The 21,520-nt window shown below is 42.4% G+C and overlaps 1 protein-coding gene across 1 annotated transcript in view; it reads right to left on the bottom strand.

The window, feature by feature from the left end:
* The window catches only part of LOC120798997 (contactin-associated protein-like 4), a 106,508-nt gene extending 88,195 nt beyond the window's left edge, over positions 1–18,313 (bottom strand). Inside the window, exons 1-4 of the mRNA XM_040143796.1 lie at positions 18,250–18,313; positions 17,210–17,398; positions 16,121–16,257; positions 14,846–14,938 (exon numbers count right to left, since the gene is read on the bottom strand). Of these exons, the coding sequence (XP_039999730.1) occupies positions 14,846–14,938; positions 16,121–16,257; positions 17,210–17,398; positions 18,250–18,313 (483 nt within the window). The remainder of the gene's footprint in view (positions 1–14,845; positions 14,939–16,120; positions 16,258–17,209; positions 17,399–18,249) is intronic.
* Positions 18,314–21,520: the final 3,207 nt, after the last annotated feature.

Below are 21,520 nucleotides of genomic sequence, written 5' to 3'. Positions count from 1 at the left end.
AGTCAAAGGTACAGGCCTGTGGACATAAATACTTTGAGGGAGAAGTTAACTACAATTACAAGGTGCACTGTTGCAGGAAAGAACCAATCACAGAGCTTGAAATTCTGTTACGTGTGCCGCTAATGGCAGGTGAAAGCTAAAGATAACCGTGTTAAGAAAGTGGATAAGCAGCTTGATTTTTGGTACAGTTTTAAGACTAATTCAGTGACTATGACGCCATGTTTTGTTCACAAATTTGACAAGAAAATGTTTTGAATTCACTACAGCTCTGATTTCATGCCCCTGACATACAGGAAACAAAGTGGAAATAATTAAAACTAGTTATCATTATATAAACCTATAGGACTGTGGACTGAATACAGAAAGGGGAGGAAGAGGGAAATACAGAGCAGTCCTGCAGGACCATGGAATGGACTTCCTTTATGTTGCGAAAATGAGAGGCTGGAAATCTGCCAGTTCTGTGGCCTACGGTGGCAGTGGAGGCATCCAACTCGCACTATGAGGGCAGCATGATGTTGACCCTCCCCATAAGTGAACAGAAGGGGTCGAATGATGACGAGAAAAGCCATTTTTGCCTAATGATCCCAACCAGGGGACATCAGCTTGTAACAGACAGGGAGGGTAGGTACAAAGTCCATCACCACTAGAATAATGGCCCGAGACAGTTTTCTCAAAATCTTACCACTAGATTTCTATTAAATCTGCTGAGAATATTCCAGGTCACCAGACAATGATGAACTGTGATGATTTTGATGACCCCCTGGTGCTCCTTCTTGTGCCACCATTAGGCCAAAATTTCTATTTTCACAAGGGAAATACTATTACATATACGGATGCAGATGCAGCCCACTAAGTGGAAACTCGCCATGATTTAACGACATCAGAAACATCTTTTATATCCCACATCCTGACTTCGCCAGTTTTTTTTTTTTTTAAATCTTACTTCAATTGTCTTTCTATTTCTGTTTTTTATTTCTTTTTGATTTTTATTTTTCATGTTACATTAATGTAAATGGTCTCATCTCGTCTCAAAATCTAATGATTTTATAATTTGTTGACTTTGTTGTCTTGTGTGAAGAACTTTGTTACTTGGGTTTTGAAAAGTGCTCTATTGACAAAGATTATTATTATATTACTATAAATTTACTAATCACTTTCATACAGATTCATTCCCTTTTACTTTTGACATTCCACGTTTCCCTGAGATCTGATTTTCAACGTTTTACACACAAAATATAGGAACTCATGAAATCTGCTGGGAATGTTAATTGTCCCCAGAGGATAAATCCTAATGCTATTGATGACCCAGCAATGCTTTTCTCCAGCGCCACCATCAGGCCAGAGTGGCAAGTTTTGACACTAGCTATGCGACTGACTGTCTGACGAGAGTTTTGCTGAACACATTCATGTTCCCTATATATATTACCGATGTTTACTTTTTGATGATTTATGTTAATGTATGGTTTGTGTTGTTTTTCATTATTGTCACTGTGTTTCATTCTTTGGAATCATTTTTGTGTTTTCTCCAAAGGAAAGCAAAGAAAATCTGTCTAGTACAAATCTAATCTCTACTGTAATAGAGAATGAAAGAGCATGGTGACCTTGGTAACTAATGCAGTTACAGTTGGTAAGTTTGATGTCCCCAGTATAATATGAAATTATGGCAGTCATAACTACTGTATTAGCTGCTGCAAATAGAGTTGTAAGTGTAAAATCCATTTATTGTCTCAGTCTACTGTCTCAAAGTGATGGAGTGTCATGACCTCTGCAGATGAGAGCTGATATTTGAAGTGACAACAAGACATCTTTAATGACGACAGCTCCACATGATGAATGGCTTCATTTTTTGGAAGCCAGGCTTCTTCTGGGGATGGCCTTGAACAAACACAGCGGTCTAGCTGATCCTAATATCAAATGGATGGACTGTAGTCACGTCAGCTCCTCACCTCACTACCTGTTTCTGGGTTAATAAATCCAGATTCATGACTGGTGGCTCAACGATGGTTCTGTAACCTTGACTTCATCAGATCTCAGTCATGGCTCCACTTTGCCTGCACACATTTCCATTAATGACACTTAAGAAGAATTATGAAGGGGATTTATCCTCAGATACTTTACCTTTTCCTCGTCCTGGCTCACACTGATGCTGCCCTCTCATGAATCATAGAGGACCAGGAGGTTTGCAGGGAGTTTCACCACATATTCACACCAAATGGCAATGGCTTTGTTCTCCCACGTGCAAACAACCAGCTCACTAAAAAGCAATAAATTCCCATGAGACAGGGTTTTGCTACAACTTAAAATAGGCTGCTGAATTTCCACCATCCTCAGCATTTTCTTTACCAGATTAATTCTGGAAGAGATGAGGCATTCTTCATGAGCTCTGATATTTAATCAAACACCCCATAATATTCACCCGCAGCTCCCACTGTTTAAATAACCAGCTTTTTCTAAAAGGCACACACTAGCCTTCATTGGGTGAGTAATAACACCCCTGAATTTGCCATTCAGCCTCCAGCATCTCAATAATTTACTGTAACTCATATTGAAATCCCTCCAGAGCCTGCGGCAGCTGAATAATCAAACCGTTCCTTCAACGCAGAGCATGTGAATAACCAAACCATGCAGATCTCACCTAATTAGCTAAGACACTGGTCACCAAGTTCAAGGCAAAGAAAATATGATTACCTGGCCATCATGTCCGCCCTTGTAAAGAGTAATCACAGAACTGGGCAGAACCTGTCTGAATATGAATGATATTCACCTCCTCTTATTCAACAATCTCTGGCACCTGACTCCGACTCAGATACAGCTTTTTAAATTTGGCTTTCAGGCAGGACTGTATTTCTCACCACAGGCCAGAATGTAAACTGACAAAAAAGTTTTAATTTTAATGGCTGGGAATGCGGTGACTCAGATGAACTCAGTGAGTCACTATCATTTTAACACCCGGGGATGAGGGCAAAAATGCACATCAACATAGACACACACACACCCACACACACACACACAGACACACACACACACACACACACACACACACACACACACAGTAGGAGTGTAGTGGTATTATCTGTCATGGGCTAGAATTAAAGTCATTTAGTGTTCTTGAGATTATCTGTCATTAGGCTATGATTATAGCACACACTCCAGTGGATTTAAATCAGCTCAGAGGGGAGATAAAACCCTCAAGGAAGACTGTTGAGACTGGTAGAAAGAGGAAGTATACTTGAAAATGAAACTAAACTGCTAATAGTGATGAATGATGTGAGGAAAATTTCCGGCCAGAATTGCAATTTATATTTAAATGATTACTTTCTAAATATTGAACTACAAGCCTGCATTTGTTATTGATCCAAGCAGAATCACATACTGTATATAACATTTCATATGTGTTATAATATTTCTTCTTGAATAAAACCATCTTTGGTTAAGCGTAAACAGGCGTAGTACTGACACTGGCATACTAAGCAGGCAAAAGCCAAGATTTTCTGTTTTGTTTTTGCAAACTCAAAAAAAAAAAATTAACTTTAATCCGCTGCTTTACAGTTGACTCCATTTTCAGTTTTCAGCTGGTGAAATCGGGGGTCAAAGGTATAGCCACTGGAGCCGTTTTAGTCAAGACAGAGGTATCAGACAAAAACCAGAACAACTAGAAACTAGAAATTAAAGTCTAGAAGTCTAGTTTAAACTGACAGAGCACTGAGGAGGGGAGTCATTTCAGTCAGTGTTAGTTATTCAGACAGGAGGAAAAGAAAAAGAAATGAATACTGACATGCAGCGCATCATTAGCCCGGTTTCAGACTTCTATTTTTGTGTCCAAAACTGCAATTTTTTCCACAATTCAGATCGTGAAAAACAATGCCAATTCAGTCTAATTATTAGACTATTATGTTATGAAGTCTGCAGTAGACTGTAATTCATGCTGATGACAGGATGCTAGCAGCTGAGGTGCACAATCATCAGTATTTAGGTCATATTTTGCCTCAACATACAGTCCAGACCATAAGTACCTGGAAAGTTACACATTTTTTGTTCTTCAGGCTCTGAATTTCAGCACATTCAATTTGAAATAAAACAATTGGTACTACATTAAAGTGCCAAGTCTCAGCTTTAATTTGAGTGGGTTTACATCAGTATAGAAAGAACTGTGTCGGGCATATAGGAGGACTGTTAACACATAGTGCCCAAAGTTTAGGGGTTCAAAAGTAATTACACATGAAGTCAAACAAAATCATCACATTTAATATTTTGTGGAGAATCCTTTGCAGTCAATGACTGCGTGAAGCCTTGGACCCACAGACATCAGCAGACACGTCGTATCTTCCCTGCTGATGCTCTGAGTTTCATGTGAGCTCTTCTGTCCGTGAACTAACATTGAAACAACACACAACTCCCCCCAAAAAAACATTTCGCAAGGGAAGTTTTTCAGTTTGGGCAGGTCTTTCTATGACGACATAAACCTGCTCAAATTAAAGCTGAGACTATACACTTTACGTAGTGTCCACTATTTTACTCTGAACTGAATGTGCTGAGGCTGTGCACAACAACACACATACAGAGAGTGAGCAGGTCCTCAGGTATGGGTGCGATGAGGACTGTCAGCAGCTCACCTCTAATCTCAGCCCTTCTGGCTGTAGTTCTGGTTTAAACACGATCTGCCGTGTGTTGGCTTGTTTGATCCCCCTTTCAGTCCAGAATGCAAATCAAAGGAGAGTCTCCGCTGTTGATTCATTGAAATTTCCTCTGCATCAAGGTTCATCGTTAACATCTGCGACACCGAGCTCAAGCTACCTTGTCTACGCGCAAAGGATAGAGATATGTATTAAGACAAGCCTGAACTTGACCAGTTTATGCTTGTTGTTTGATGTCACGAATCCCTCCGTGACCAATGGCGGAAACCCGGTTGCAGACGGTGCAGTTGGCCTTGTACACATCCTGGCTCACTGGTAATCACTTTGCCCATCTGTATTCCTCTAATCTCTCCTCTTCTTTTGCCGGGGACTGAGCTCATAGGCTGCCATTTTTGAAATCTTGCGCCGCCGTCGGGCGTCTCGTAGCAACGCTGACAGCGCTTCTCATTGGTCGCTTCTCACGACCAATGAGAAGCGCATTCTCTGTTTGGGTAGTGGAACATGCGGCGACAGGCTGGACGAGAGCGGGAGGCTTTCGTGCTATCTCGCACTAGTCGTCTAACCTGTAATATTCTCTCCCGCAGATTTGCTCTGAATTGATTCTTTTAGTTTCCAATTACGGGATGACTCCGTATCTTACGGGACGGCTGGCCACCCTAGGTGCAGCCGAGGTCTTGTCCTTAAGACAGTAACCCTACAATTAAGCCAATATTTTAGCAAGCTGCTAGCTAGCTCACACACTGACATCACACTGACAATGTTTTAGCATCCGAGGAAGGAATGTGTTGGCCATAAACTATAAATAGGTTAAATAACGACTAAATCAGTAAAGTGCTGGCTTATTGTTGTTGATAGTATTTTACTTTAGTTTTTCTTTAAGCATTTACCACCAGCTGGCTCGCTAGTTACTAGCTACGCTGCTAGGCAAACTGATTACAGAAAGACAACTTGTTTGGGCTGCAAAACAACACCTGATCAGCGTACTGTCTCGTTGTCCAAGAGCTGTGCTAGGACGAGAGGACAGTTTGGAGGTATGTATAGAGCTACTGTATTCTTTTACCAAGATTAGAGTAGTTCTCAAGGATAAAGTATTATAGAGACGATAAAGAATTAGCTGCTGAGAGCTGAGCTTAGTAAACAGAAAAACGCCAAGGAGAGCCATTTAAATTATTATCCAAAAAATAGATCGATCAAAGATTGATGAAAAATCAGTGTTTCTGTAGCCTAATGATAGCTAAAGACCAGAGCAACTAATAATAATCACTGTTTCAAATGGCTGACCACATACATTCAGTTGGCAGTTTACGCCTAGCTTAAACTAATGCAGTCTACTACAATAGTCCTGTGCAACCTTCATGAAGGTTATAATGTTCAGTTTTTTGTCGAAACTGTGTTAGAGAGGTGTTGATTCAACGTTATGATCATTTTGGAGGGTGTATCTTGTGGTGCTGTTGAACTGTACTGCATAATAAAGAGAAGTGTTATTTGGCCTACGCTTATTGATTGACCCTTATGAATGGGGTGGTGCTTATTTGCTGCTGTTGAGGAAATGGTTCATATTTCACTGTTTAGTTTTGATTTGTCATGCCTTACAGTCACCACACCTGATATGAGACTTTTCAGCAGATGAATATAGTCCAGTATCTCTATTAAATAGCGATGAAAAGCAGTTCCACTTGATTTAGGTCTGCTGGCCAGAGGCTGAATTACTGTTAGCGAAGAAACACAAATATCAAGCCTCTGAGGGCGTATTTTAGTTCTTTCACTTCACTCTGATAAACTGCTTTGACCCGACCTTGCCCCAGGCACTGGCAGAGCACTTTAACAAATGAAATGTGTAGAGAAAAGTTGGTGTGCACGATTAAGTGAATGATGTACTATAGGTGGGCTCCCTGGAGAGTAAATAGCTAAAGGGCAGCTTATTGGTTTCAGGGAGCTGTGGTTTATTTCTTTGTTTTTGGTTATGGCTTTTAAATGGTAGAAAATCCTCTGGCTCCAAAAGCTTTTACATTAAGGCGATAAGTTGTTCGGTTTTAATTTGGCTCCCTGCAGCTTCTGGTGACAATGCTTCTCAATCACCTGTCCTTTTTAATCCAAGCCCTCAGCTGTAATTTACTCTCTTAAATGTTGTAAAATATCTCTCTCTCATCTGAAGAGTTTATTTAGACACCCTTGTGCCATCATTGTTGAGTATTTTTCATATTTGATTCAACTTTTTCCATCTTTTGTTGTTTGTTTTCTTCTTTTTCCAACTGCAGTGACCCATTTCCCCCCCAAAGACATTAAAGTTTCATTTCTTCTCATCTTTCTTGCCTCACAGGGGGCACGCTTGTTCCTCTCCTTATCGATCCATCCTGAATCCTCCTTTGTCAATACAATCTTAAGTTTCTCTGTACTTCCACTAGTATAGCTAAATTGCTTGCATTTGTAATATCGACCTCATTATTTAATTCACAAACAAAATTTGGCATCAGGATATAATGGCTCTAGAAAAATGTGGCATCACTAATGGAGATCAATGAACTGAAATAAATGTTACTCATGATTTTGTGATTTTATTTTTGTTTAATTGTGATTTGTGGTGTGTGATTTTTTTTCTGTTATCTGTGTGACGTTGTTTGTAACTCACTGATATTGCCAACCATCCTGGCCAGGACACACTCTAGTTAAATAAATGTTAATTTAAAAAAAATAACTATGCCATATGCAAAGATGCTGTGTAGACTGATAGTGCCCGCCTAGATGCACAGTGCCATTTGTTGCTGTAGTTGAATTCACCCGAATCCTGAATTCAGGCCTGTAAAGTCAAATGAGAGGAGAGGTTATGAAACCGCCCCTCTGCTGCACTTGACGATGGCTGGCTTCTGTGAGGCTCCACCGACTGCATCATGTAGTCTTGTCGCTTGATGACGTCTGTAGTATCGCATCTGACACAGAGACCACAAAGACAGAAGCGGCAGTCGAAACAGAGCAGCCCGTGCATCTCAATCCTGGGAGTGAATGTGATCAAACTGATGCTTCTCTGAAGAGTTGATGTGCGTCGAGATGCTGAGGAGTACACAAAGTGTGTCTTTCGATTTGCACACGAGGAGAGCAGACACGCAAACTGAAAGGTCTTCGGATCGACTGGAATCGCGGGTGCGACATTTTGTATTCAAAATGACGAATTTCGCCAATAGGCAACAAGTTTGCAGCTAAAGTATGTCACATACTCAAGATAACCACATTATTCAGGATTGTATTAACAACAGCCATTGCAGTACTTACGTTGTTTGATGGTGCATTATTCTGAGGGGATACAGAGAAAATGATTCAGCAGTCGCAAACATTAACAATCATGGAGAGGTTTTGCTGTAGTGTCTCACACTTAAACAGAGCTTCTTTCAAGAGTCACCATTTTGCACCAATGTTCAACAAGCACACAGAGAGGAATTATCATAGAGGAGGCAGAAGACTAATTTTACACCTAAATTGTACACCTATCCTCTTCAAAAGCCTCATTATAATTCAAACAACTGGGAGCAGCACGCTATGACACTGTTCTCTCTCCCTCTCTCTACACTCTTAATGTTTCTCTACTGGAGGCTCATTACTCCATCACAATCGCTCCATCTACCTACACCTATATTGTACACCACAGAGAACAAGCTCCCGAGAAAGATCTTTAAGAGGCATTCGGGGAACTGAAATGTATGATTTTTACACATCACAACACTTCAGACACGTTCTACATGAATTTCAATGATGGATTAAATGTAACAGCAAGAATAAGTTCTGATTTTTGTTCTATCTTCAAAACGGCAATTCAGACTGGGAATTTGCTCTTTGGTCATTAATAACCTGAACCCAATGAAGCAGTAACTGAGAGACTTTACTGTGTTTCGCAGCTGGTCAGATGTGTCTCTCTTCTCTCCAGGCTGATTCGTCTTTCCCTTAATGTGCTTACATAAACTTTAACCTCATGGTTCCCCGTCTGCCTAACACACCCAGGGCAAATCTAATTAATTTAAACCCGTACATTTAAACCCGTACAACATACACAGACAGGACATCTTGCAGTTGGAGAATTTTGTGTAATGTGTTAAAGCAATAAATAGTGACAGTCTGGGTTCTGTTTTTTCAAGCTTAAAGATAGGTATTGACTTTACCATTAGGATTTTTGAAAACTGGGGCCTGTTTTTACATCTTAAAAAGGGACCGGTTGAGGGTTAAGGCTTGATTTTAGAGTTAGAATTGGTTTCAGGCATGTGGGGTTTGGTACTAGAGAATAAAATATGCAGCCATGTCTCCTAGAAATTACATTTACACTCCAGAGTACTAACTAGTTTTCCCAATTATGTTGTTGTGACAAACATAATTGATGCTATGATTATGTTCAGAGGGAACGTCTTTTTGATTGGATGAAGCACTACATTTACAAACACAGGCGGAGTCACAGGGAGGCGGTCAGGGGGATGTGGGCGTACCCCAAACTTTGACACGAGAGACCGAGATTCACATCCTTCTGTGCTTAGGTTTAAGCAACAGAAACGCTTTAGTTAAGGTCGGGGAAAGATCGTAAAATAAATCAGTAAAATAAATGGTGGTTTAGGTTAAATGTTAATAAGCACATGACTGAAGTCACTGAAATTGTCCTGTATTAAACCAGACCACAATTGTTCCATAACCTTTGTTATCTGCTTTAAGTGCCTAAACATTATTTTATTAAAAAAAAGTCAAATAAATCTGTACTCACTCTAAAAGGATATTGTACTGCAAGATCAGATCTTTTATTAGAAAGCACATTAAATACTAGTGATCAACATGGTACTGGTACTGGTTTTATGGATTTTATCATTATGTTAATTGAGAAGGTAATCCGGTCGGCATTGTGTTTCCCTGTGAACATACTGTATGTGCTGTTGCAAATCTGTTGTATTTAAACATAATTTCTAGGAGACAGGGTTGAATTATGTCGGTTGGGGTCCTCATAAGTGCAGAAGCACAAATATGTGTCATGTAATATTTTTGTTCTGTTTCGGTTTATATTCTGATCAATCCAAAGTCAATTTCGACAAAAATGAAAACCTCCTGCAGCTTGACAAGGTTTACAACCAAAGACACTCCTCCGTTCTAAGTCCAAATTTTACTGTGTAGAAATATAAAATCTGTTGGAGAGTATAAAGGAAACACTTAACGCAAACTCGTCTAACGCAACTAAACAACAAAAATTCTCAAACCTGACATATTTGGAACATACCAAATTTATATCTTCAGAAGCAGCTGAATTATCCAAAGGGTAAAAGCAAACTCATCAAAGAATCAGGAGGATTTCTGAAGGCATCTGAAGAAAACAACCAACCAACAATGCAGCAAAGCCAATTAAATCCAGTAATTTATACAGAAATAAACTCAAAGTAGTTCAGTGCTCGGAAGAACAGTGAAGTAAATCGGAACAAAACAAATCACAAGACACTAAAACTTTCTGAGGGCACAATTAGAAAAGCGCAGACTAACAATAAACAGTAAAGGAGAAACCTAACAGTCTCTGACAGTGTCTCTGTGTGAGAAATAATGAAAAAAAATGTTGTTACTGTTATTAAGGAAAGGTCTGCTAAAAAACTTCTGCTCTTTTCATTTGCCCCATCTCCACGCACTCACCACCGCGATCTTTACAATACAAAGTCTTCCACAGTCAAGGTCTTTCATAAGGGCACATTGACAGTAGATGAGAGAAGACGGAGGGGTTAGAACATACATTTTTCATCCCAGACAGATGCCAAAGCATCAGTTTACAGGGGCAAAACTGAAAGGAACAATCCACCATGAGGCACTCTGACTCTGTAAGCACGTAAGAGTCTGTGATGTTCACCATATACCAGGTATTCTTCTGTAACAAGTTTACTTTTTCCTCGGATCGACTTCCAACCGGGCACAGCTAGAGACATCACTACTTTCATTAGTGTTTTACCACATTCTCAATTCTGGAAGTGTCCTACATACACTGTTGGCTTTTACTGAAATACTAAACTAAAACTACTGAATGGATTTGCATAAAGTTTGGTGCAGATATCCGTGACCCAACAGGATGAATTTTAATAGCCTAACTTTGGTGATCCATCCAGTGCAGGCATTGGGTCAGAATTGTAATTTGTCTAAGACTTTATTTCAAGAGCAATTATCTGCAAAACTCATGATATCCCTATCATCCTCTGCCGTGGTTCCTAATTTGTGCCCAATAGAAAATGTCAGCATGCTTACACACTAATCTAAGATGTGTTAGCCTTTGAATCAAAGCATCACTCTCCCTAAATACAGAGCTGCCAGCATTGCTGTAGACTCTTAGTCTTGTTTTAACATTATATTGCATTGTGTTCAGCAGACGCTTGTTTTTTAGGAGCAGTTTAAGGTTAGGAATCTTGGTCAAGGACGCTTCAACATGTGGACAGGAATGGCTGGGGATCGAACCACCAACACTATGATTAATGGCCAACCTTCTGCTTCACCTGCGCTGCAGCCACCCTATTTTAATACAATCTTACAGCGTTTATCTTAAGTCACTTACTGTATTCAATCTACAGAAATAGGAAAATAAACAAAAAGGAAACTGAACCACTGTAACAAGAACACAAATTGCTAATGGCTTTTTCAAACCTTTAAGGAATCAGTTTTCTTCCTCTGAGAAAAGAAGTGTAAAGAGCATCTCATCTTTTTTCCTTCAACACTGACACGTAACCTAACCTGCAGCACAAATGAGTAAACAGCAAATCACTGTTTCTGGCAGCCTAAAGGCAAATCTTCACTTACATTTCAGTCATTTGTCTGCCAGTCTCTGAGCCGCTAAACACACAGTGACGCTTTCATGTCGTAATATTGGAAGGCGATTAAATGCACAGTGGCTTTACGGCCCAGCGGGCAGCCGTTTCACACACTGACTTCCTTGAATCTCATCAAGTCGACTCCAGTGACTCACTCGCTCGCTGCTCCGGTTAACAAGTCATCGGAGCGCCATCTGTGGCTGTTAAAATATGCATTTCTACTTTGTTGTCATTTCGTGCCAACCTCCATAATGAACAATGAACTGTCTCCATGGGGAGGGGGGGGGGTGGAGATGTGAAAGCTCAGTCAGAAACCTGCAGCTGGGATCCCTCCACCTCTGCAGACTTAACATATTACACTGCTGTGGTTTATGGTCCGTGTATGATGAGTGTGCCGCTGGGTCAGGCTGGGCGAGATAAACAGAGAGACAGCAAATACAGAGAGAGAAAAAGAGAGCTGACAAGTAAAGAAACTATTTAGTAAATTCAAATAATATCATGGAGGTTTCTCTCTGAGCACAATCTACATGGGAACAGACTGAAGATACCTGCAAAGAATAACTATTTGAATTGCTCATTTTACATATTTCCTCAATTATTAACCTGTTACTAGACACTCTAATTTTTGTGCCCAGACCAAAACACAACTAAAGTAGTGCGAACAAGGCCAAAGGGTCCCATGGGTGGGACAATTTATTTGAAAACATTAAACACGTGTTTGTAGATTAATGACTTTTTCAGTGTATGTGTGATGGGTCAACGCCTTTTAAAGAGATTGAATTATACTTACGCAAAGATACAAATAAATGTCTCTGTAAAGCTACGCAAAGACTGATGTTATGGTGTCATGGGTAAGAGTGTGTCTCAAGTGCACAGCGCCCAAACCGAGACTGTCCTCCCAAGAAGAACGACAGCAGTAGTAGTTTCAGCTTGTGCCCCAAAATGACAAAGTGCCGAAGCCCTCTAGTGGCCGTTGTAATGTAACGGGAGCCAAGGAGGAAGTCGGGTGACGTTGTTGTAGAGCGACAAAGCCAACAAAGGGAGAGGATCGGATGAGTGGGTGGATGGCTCGACAAAACATCGGACTTGAACATGGGACACGGCTGTTTGTTTTCCATTTCATGTTGTCCTGCTGACAGTGGCATCAGATCAGAAAACGCTTCTTTGTGTTGTTCTGGAAGGAATCGACATATTTCGTATCTTGCTGTGTAATTTGGAGGACTTCGTTGCCCAGCGACGCAACATGAGGACCAGTGCATCAAGCAAGCTGACTGGTTGATTCAGTTCCTGTCCGGAGGTGGGTACGAAATACAGGGGGGGAAAAAAAAAAGTTATACAAGTTTAGAAGAAACAACCACGTGAAAGTCTCAAAACGACCCCTCTGCAGATTCTCCGACGTGCAGCCCTAAGAAGCATGTTTAAGCCTTGAGGTTAGGTGCCACACTTCAATAAATGTTTTGACCAGAACTTGTCTTTAGCTGTGAGCATCAAAAACTGTCACGTACTGAAAGCTGACATCAACTGGTCAGATTCATCATCCTGTTCACAAACTGTCACACCAAAATTCATTTCCCGTCCGGGTCTATGTGGAACGGGGTGAGACCTTCTGTCGCGAATTGACCTGCCTCCTTCGTTTTGCGCAGAGATCGGTCTGATTGACCTTTGACCCGTGTCTCGAGGTTCTCGAATGACCGGCCGGTTTGAGAGTGGGGGTGGGACTGATTTCTCATTCACCAATTACAGTTTGTTTATATTCCTGTTTTTATAACTGCAAGGCGAAAGAATACACGCAGCGGAGGAGGAGAGACGATGCACGTAATCCCAGCCCTATAAATACCCTACGACAGTCAAATTCTCTTTCAGGAAAGAAGACGTTAAATACTAGCAACTATAAAGTGAACTGTCTTACAAAATATTCCCAAACCCTGTCAGCTGAAACCAAATACAACCACCTTCAGATGGAAACTATGAAACTATTGTGCAAGAGAGAAATGAGCAGCAGGAGAAAGAATACAGAGAGAGAGAGAGAGAGAAAGATGGAGAAATGTGGACATAAAACGGGGAGAAAAAAACGGGTAGAGAGGGGAAACTAGAAAGGCAGAAGGAGGACGGTAAACGGGAAGACTGGTGGAGAAAGAGAGAGCAACACAGCAGCAGCTCTCTGATTCAGATACAGCAGGTGGGCAGAGGTGCGGGTAGAAGAGAAGAAAGAGAAATGAGAAAACAGGCATGGAGAGAAAACCGAAAGAGAAGAGGAGAAATTAAGACCAACAGACAAATTTGATGGGAGGACAAAGGAGGAGGGGAGGAGCTGACAGGAAACAGCAGGGAGAGAGAAGAGCAACGAGCAGAAAGACGAGATGCGGAGGAGAAGACTGAGTTAGCGGCAGATGTGAGACACAAACAGCAGGAAAGAAGAGCAACTGAAGGAGAGACGCAGCGGGAGGAAAAGAAAAAAAGATTAAGATATTCTGGTGAAACTGTAGATGCTCTCTCACAGAGGAAGACGGGAGCAGAGAGGGATGAAAGCAGCAATCTTCCTGCATACCTTTTCTTGATAGTGTACCTCCCTCTTTCCTTCCTTAAGCTGTCCGACCGTAGAAAGAGCAATCTGTCTCTCTCGTGGGCTTAACAGCCAACTGTTGTGACATTAGACTGCAGCAGAAACATCAGATCAGAAAATCCCGCACGACCGCAACCGCACTTTTTTTTTTTTTTTTTACAATTAGGCTGCTTCAGCTATATCAACGTTAAAATGAAATGTCTTCGCATGCAGTTTTCCCCTACAGTTTCCTCTCAAGTGGCTCCAAGGTTGGAAAATCATCTTATTACTCACCGTTACGAAGCATCATATATGTTTTGTATATAATGCTTACACTGAGCGAAGTATTCATACCTGAGTCTGCCTGCTTTCCCCGTTCTGTCAATGGAAATATTATTTCTTATACGTTTCTCGCAAAATTCAGACGAACATATCTGGTGTCTGTATTAACTTTGGGACCTCCGCTAGAAGTTAAAACGAAGCTCTGTGGGTTCGAGGCACATTTGGCTGTACGGCATGAGCCTGTGATGACTGTGAGGGTTTCGGGGGTTACAGACAGTACAGGTGGAAGTAAGAAGAAACGGGAGCAGGAGGGAGAAAGGAGGGGATTAGATGGATGAAATGAAGCACATAAGAAGGCAGTTTGAGAGGAGCAAGTGAGGATGGGCAGGAAGAGGAAGATGGAAATTGCATCGTCACATTATCTTTAACAGCAAAGGCAGGAGAGTGAAGAGACAGGCAAAAGAAAAAAAAAATGGGGGCAAGAAAAAGGAGGAGAAGGGACCATTGTGCTGTGGAAGAGGATGGAGGACTTTTTCTGCAATCTGTGTGGATTAGACACAAGCATTCGTCATCTCCATTTCTCTCCTCACTTCGTCCCGTTTCTCTCCATCACTCTCCTTCGATTTCCCTCCCTTCCTGCTGCCCTCCTTCTCTTCCAGGCGGGGAAGGGTGACAGCACCGCCCTGCCTCACAGTCGCACACTGACACAAAGCTGGGCGTGGAAACTGCCCAGTGCAGATGGCACAGTGTTCGTTGGCACTTAGAGGAGGGGGGGGGGGCAAACAAAAAAAAACTCCTTAATCTCTACATGACAGAAGTCACAGAATCAAACAGGCAACCTCTCAGTCCCAAACCTGCCTCTCCAGCCTACGTTCAACCTTTTTTCCTCTCACACACACACCTTCACAACTGTGGCTGCTCTCTGGAGACCCAACGTGGCTCGGTCCCAGGATGCTCCCCGCGCTGCCCTGAGCACCAAATTAACCGGACAACAAAGCCTTGCCTTACGCACGCAGTGGATGAACCGGCTTCAAATAGTTGCCATGAGATCCGTCTCGCAGGAAGGGTAGGAACACACAGCTGAGACCTTTAACTCCGTGAATTAGAAACATTTGTGCAGCAGCATCTGAAAATGCACTTTTTTTTTTTTTTACAATTAGGCTGCTTCAGCTATATCAACGTTAAAATGAAATATCTTCGCCTGCAGTTTTCCCCTACAGTTTCCTCTCAAGTGGCTCCAAGGTTGGAAAATCATCTTATTACTCACCGTCACGAAGCATCATATATGTTTTGTACCAGCTCCTCATTGAAGCTATATGATGCTTACACTGAGCGAAGTATTCATACCTGAGACTGCCTGCTTTCCCCGTTCTGTCAATGGAAATATTATTTCTTATACGTTTCTCGCAAAATTCAGACGAACATATCTGGTGTCTGTATTAACTTTGGGACCTCCGCTAGAAGTTAAAACGAAGCTCTGTGGGTTCGAGGCACATTTGGCTGTACGGCATGAGCCTGTGGTGACTGTGAGGGTTTCGGGGGTTACAGACAGTACAGGTGGAAGTAAGAAGAAACGGGAGCGGGAGGGAGAAAGGAGGGGATTAGATGGATGAAATGAAGCACATAAGAAGGCAGTTTGAGAGGAGCAAGTGAGGATGGGCAGGAAGAGGAAGATGGAAATTGCATCGTCACATTATCTTTAACAGCAAAGGCAGGAGAGTGAAGAGACAGGCAAAAGAAAAAAAAAATGGGGGCAAGAAAAAGGAGGAGAAGGGACCATTGTGCTGTGGAAGAGGATGGAGGACTTTTTCTGCAATCTGTGTGGATTAGACACAAGCATTCGTCATCTCCATTTCTCTCCTCACTTCGTCCCGTTTCTCTCCATCACTCTCCTTCGATTTCCCTCCCTTCCTGCTGCCCTCCTTCTCTTCCAGGCGGGGAAGGGTGACAGCACCGCCCTGCCTCACAGTCGCACACTGACACAAAGCTTCGGGCGTGGAAACTGCCCAGTGCAGATGGCACAGTGTTCGTTGGCACTTAGAGGAGGGGGGGGGGGCAAAAAAAACAAAAAAAAACTCCTTAATCTCTACATGACAGAAGTCACAGAATCAAACAGGCAACCTCTCAGTCCCAAACCTGCCTCTCCAGCCTACGTTCAACCTTTTTTCCTCTCACACACACACCTTCACAACTGTGGCTGCTCTCTGGAGACCCAACGTGGCTCGGTCCCAGGATGCTCCCCGCGCTGCCCTGAGCACCAAATTAACCGGACAACAAAGCCTTGCCTTGCGCACGCAGTGGATGAACCGGCTTCAAATAGTTGCCATGAGATCCGTCTCGCAGGAAGGGTAGGGACACACAGCTGAGACCTTTAACTCCGTGAATTAGAAACATTTGTGCAGCAGCATCTGAAAATGCACTTTTTTTTTTCCAGGAGGAATTGTCAGAGTAAGGCTGAGAGTCAACATATATTTTATAAAAAAAATTGGTAAAATTATTGTGAAAAAGACCTTGACGTTGTGTAAAAGTTCGCTCCAAAAAAATACGCACAAGACAGGGTCTGTTTTAAACGTGAATACAGTGAGAATAACGTGACATTCGTCGTTCAAATCGATCCAGTTCACATTAATAAGACAAATTAAATCATAAATCACATCAAACCGCTTCAACTCTCCTTTTATTTCTCATTTACAACCCAGCACTGATGCGCAACCGACACGCACTAAATCCAACAGCCTACAGAAGAAAAACATTCCCTGAAGCTTACTTTGTACAATTTAACATAACAGGTGAATGAGACAAACAACTAGACATCGCTGCATCCGGATAACAATATCCAGGCAGGGTGACAGAAGGTTGAACCCCCATTTAAAGCCTCCTCTCCGGGGTCTGCGCTGCCCGGACTCGCTCCGTCTCCTCCGGGGGGAAAGTGAAAGAGCGCACAGCCTGCTCACCTTCTCCGGTTGTCCCGAAGGAGCTGGAGAGAAGCAGGGCGACCCGAGCGATAATCCCAGCGACTCTTTTAGTCCCCGGATCCATGATGAGGCGGCGGGAGGCTGCGGAGAAGCCCGGTGGCTGCTGGAGGAGAGAGACGGAACGACCTCTCCTCTCCAGCTCCGAGAGAGAGATCTCCTCAAAGCCGACTGAGGGAAGAGAGGAGGGAGGGAGGGAGGCAGAGAGAGAGAGAGTGGTGGTTTTAGTACTCTGTCACAGCTTCAGTGTGCCTCCTCCCCTCCTGAGAGCTCCCCTACAGTCTCTCGGTGTTACGCATGCAAATGTTCACAAAAACACATTTAATAATTGTTGCATTTTTTTGCTCTATGGGCCTTCAACTGGCCGGACTACTGGAAAATGTGTTTGAACCTACTTTGGCAGATGGCTGCCTATGTACATCTGTGATTGATCCGAAGCCCTTTACCATTAACTTTCTAGCCCATTCACACACACACACACACACACACACACACACACACACACACACCAGTGGCAGCATGCTACCATGCGATGTGCTGGCCTTACCATCAGAGCTACTTGGGCTCAGTGTCTTGCCCAAGGACACTTCAACATGTGGACAGGAGGAGCTGGGGGAGGATTCGTTGATGACCTGGTCTACCTCCTGAGCCTCAGCCTTAAAAAAAACAAAAAAAAAACAGGGTGCAGCTTCTGAAATACCTCACATAACCTCAAAAAGTAGTAGTAGTGCAGGCTGCTTGGCACCCCCCACTGTGACAACTAGACTCCAGGAAGTCCCCTCTCCCTGACAAGCTAAGCTAAGATGCTGGCTGTAGCTTCACCTGTAGGGCATATTCAAACGAAAGCTGAAAAATAACGGCTCTGTGCTATCCGCACTGGTCAGTGCGGTGTTTACCACTGCAAAAACACAAGAGGACTTATTCGTGTTATGTCCATCTTTCGGTTCGAGCTGTGGTCACCGGCAATCGGCTGCACCCGCAAAGGTCAGCTCAGCCCGGGTCAAAGTTCAACAAGTTCGAACTTTCTGAGCACCCCCGCTCCGCTTGGCGCACCGCTCCACGCAGGGCTGACGCAACGCACCGCATTGGGGCCGCAACTAACGGTTATTTCCATTGTTGATTGATCTGCCTATTTATTTCCATTGTCCTGATGAATCGATCAGCCGTGTTGTCAATGTAAAAATGTCAAAAAATAGTGAAGAATGCCTGTTAAAATTTTCCCAGAGACATCTGAGGTCTCCACAGGTCTTGCTTTCATCCCACCGACAGGCCTAAAACCAGATATTCAGTTTACTGTGATGTACGACAAAGAAAAGGATCAAACCCCTTCACATTCGAGAAGCTGGAACCGGCGAATGTTGTAACTTTTGCTTAAAGAAAATTCAAATGAACCGATAGTCAAAATAGTTGCCGGCTCATTCTCTGATGAATGTGTCAAACTGCTTCTTTACCATTTAATTCTTGATGTGGCATCCTGCTGTTGAACCGACAACCTTTTCTGGTTCTAGAATAGTTGAGGAAGCCCTCCGCTTTGAATCTAAATAAAAATGATGCACTCTCTGAGCAAAATGGCTGCCATCAGTTACTTCCCCTCAATCCATGACAGCACGACAGAAAACAAGGAAATCTGGGCTCCTTTTGACCCCAAACCTGAATATCTCAACTCTCCGGGCACCACTCCTGCTGCGGATCCCTGTAACAAGGACTGCAGGGATGGCGCTCATCAAAACAGCTCAACCGCTCAGGAGGTTGGAGCTCCAGCGGCCTGGACAACATCGGGCTGCTTGACGGCGCCTGGTTACCGACCTCTGGACGCCTTCAGCGCGACAGCCGAAGATCCTGGTTCGGCTTCATGGGGCGACGCGGATGAGATCTGTGAGCTATTGATCAGGCTGAAAGAAATAGAGTTACGCGACATGATAGGAGAGACTTCTGGCATCCCGCAATGTAAGTAAGGAGGCAACAGTAATCACCTGTGCTGCTATTATACAATTTAATAGCCCACTTTAGGGCCGGGAACGTCGATGGAGTTGACTGTTGTCTGATTTTTAATGTGGATCATTATCGGTATAACTATAACTTGAATTAGAGAGCTTTTATAGTCTCCTCAGCTCGCCTGATTGAGCTTCTGAGGAAAAATGAAATGCACACAAAATAAGAGATATTGGAGAAATTAAGTGACGTTCTTTGTATACAATATTTTATTTGGATTTTAGTCATGTACTCATGCCATTTGTCTGACGGTGTCCCGCTCTGTTTCAGATACATTTCTGAGGAACATCAAGTACTGCAGGGTGAAGCAGATGAGGAGAAAGCGGAGATGAGGAAGCCCGTCAGAAAGACAAAAATATGTTAAATTAATTAAATGCATCACATTATCTTTAATAGACCTAGTGAATTCTTGTTTATTTTATGTATCACAATCTTCCAAACGAGTATCCGACCGTCCACAAATGTTTTATTTTTTCACTGGGGTTTTCTCTCGGCATGGGAATATGAAAATACATCACTACAACGTTTCTTTTTGGAGTTTTTGTGAACCTCTGCTTTGGCGCCTGACAAATATCTGGAACCCCACGTACTGTCTGAAAGTTTCGTAACTATTTCACTGACTGTACAAGTTAATGCAGTGCCTTTAGGACGTAATTCAAAGAGGGCTTTTGGCACCTTTTCTTCCCCAGAGCCCCCCTGGGTCGCCTGGTTTCAGACATCTTGAATTGCTGCACACATCTCTCTCTCTTTTTCTTTTTCTTTCAGCCATACCAACAGTGAATCAATATGAGTAAAGCGATGAGTTAAGTTAATGATGAAGTGAAACAAAACAGCAGTTATTGGGGTGGAAATCCGTGTTCTTGATTAATAACCAGCAATGATTTCTAAACTGACGGCATATGGTTGAGGGGAAAATTCTCAATCAAGACTTCATAATAAAGGCAGGTAATTATAACTCTGGAAGAAAAAGAAAAGAAAAGAAAAAGTCTAAGTAATGTAATGCAATATTAACACTGGCTAGTTAACGGTGTCAGAAAAATATTGAAAATGCTACAATATCATTTTTGCTGCCTGGACATAAGCGATTACAGGATATTAGCCGTTGTCCAATTCCTCTTTGATTGCTAAAGCACAACTTATTGTATTTCTCACAACACCTTCCTGGCCTTTATTCACGCATATGAATTACGGATTATCAATCAAATGAGATTTTCATAGTGTGTAATTCATACACTGCTGCGAGTGGCTGATTGCCAGTGTCACATGCGCAGCATACAGGATGGATGTTATAATATTCGGCTTTCATTCGGTGGTTATAAAGATTAAATAACTGAAAGTCTTACGGTTCCCATGAATGCGTCCTTGACTGAGTGCTCTTCCTTTCTACTGACAGTACACATTATTAATCTGTGAGTCATTTCAGAAGTTCATATTTTAACGGAAATATATATTTGTTCTATCATGTGATCCCAGAGTGGCTCCGTATTCTTCAGCCCAAGACGTCAACAAACAAAGGGCTTTCTACAAAAGAAAAATTAACACTAAGTGTGCTTCTTTCCACCTGTTTTATGAACATTCACAATTTAAGTTTGCGTAGAACAGACAAAAACAAATATTGCCTGAGGTGTAAAAGTTGGTGTATCGATCAAAACAAAACACTTGTGACAGGATGTGACCTAAACTTCACTTGAGCTTCTTGAGCTGAGTCGACAAAAACATCAAATCTGTGCAGAGCAATGAGGGGATTGTAACATGCCTCAAACTATCCCATAAAACAGACATCAAGTATCATATTTCTGTCATGTTCAGCCACATTGTGTCCGTTTGTCTCAGGTTTGACTGTCGCTCTTTTCATCACATCATGTTGTTGCGCCGTCTTCTTCCGCAGTGGTTTAATGGGACCCGACCACCACCTGTTTCTTGCTGCGCCCGAGTCCTATTATACGCACAACATTAATGGACAGGAAAAACGTACTAATTCGTTTTTTCTTTTGACCATTCTATGGAAATTCTGTTAATATTTGCGCTAGATTTGGATGAAAACTTTACAGTGGTCAAGAGTGGATGTGGCATTTGTTATAACTGCAACGGGTGGGTCAGAGGATCCATGATCCAACACACAGCAGGAGTTTTAGACCAATTTGTGTAACACAGAGCCGCCTGGGGACGAGGTTATGGTGTCTCATTCAACAGATCAGGTCCAGCGATGAATTTTAACAATACACGTATGAGAGAGAAGCCTTTGGTTTCTTTCAGCCAATTACGTACGGCCAAAAAAAAAGGCCTGAAAACAGAGGAAGG

This window comes from Xiphias gladius, chromosome 14 (genome assembly GCF_016859285.1).
Source record: "Xiphias gladius isolate SHS-SW01 ecotype Sanya breed wild chromosome 14, ASM1685928v1, whole genome shotgun sequence".
Taxonomy (NCBI): domain Eukaryota; kingdom Metazoa; phylum Chordata; class Actinopteri; order Istiophoriformes; family Xiphiidae; genus Xiphias; species Xiphias gladius.
This window is presented reverse-complemented; position numbering and strand designations above follow the sequence as displayed.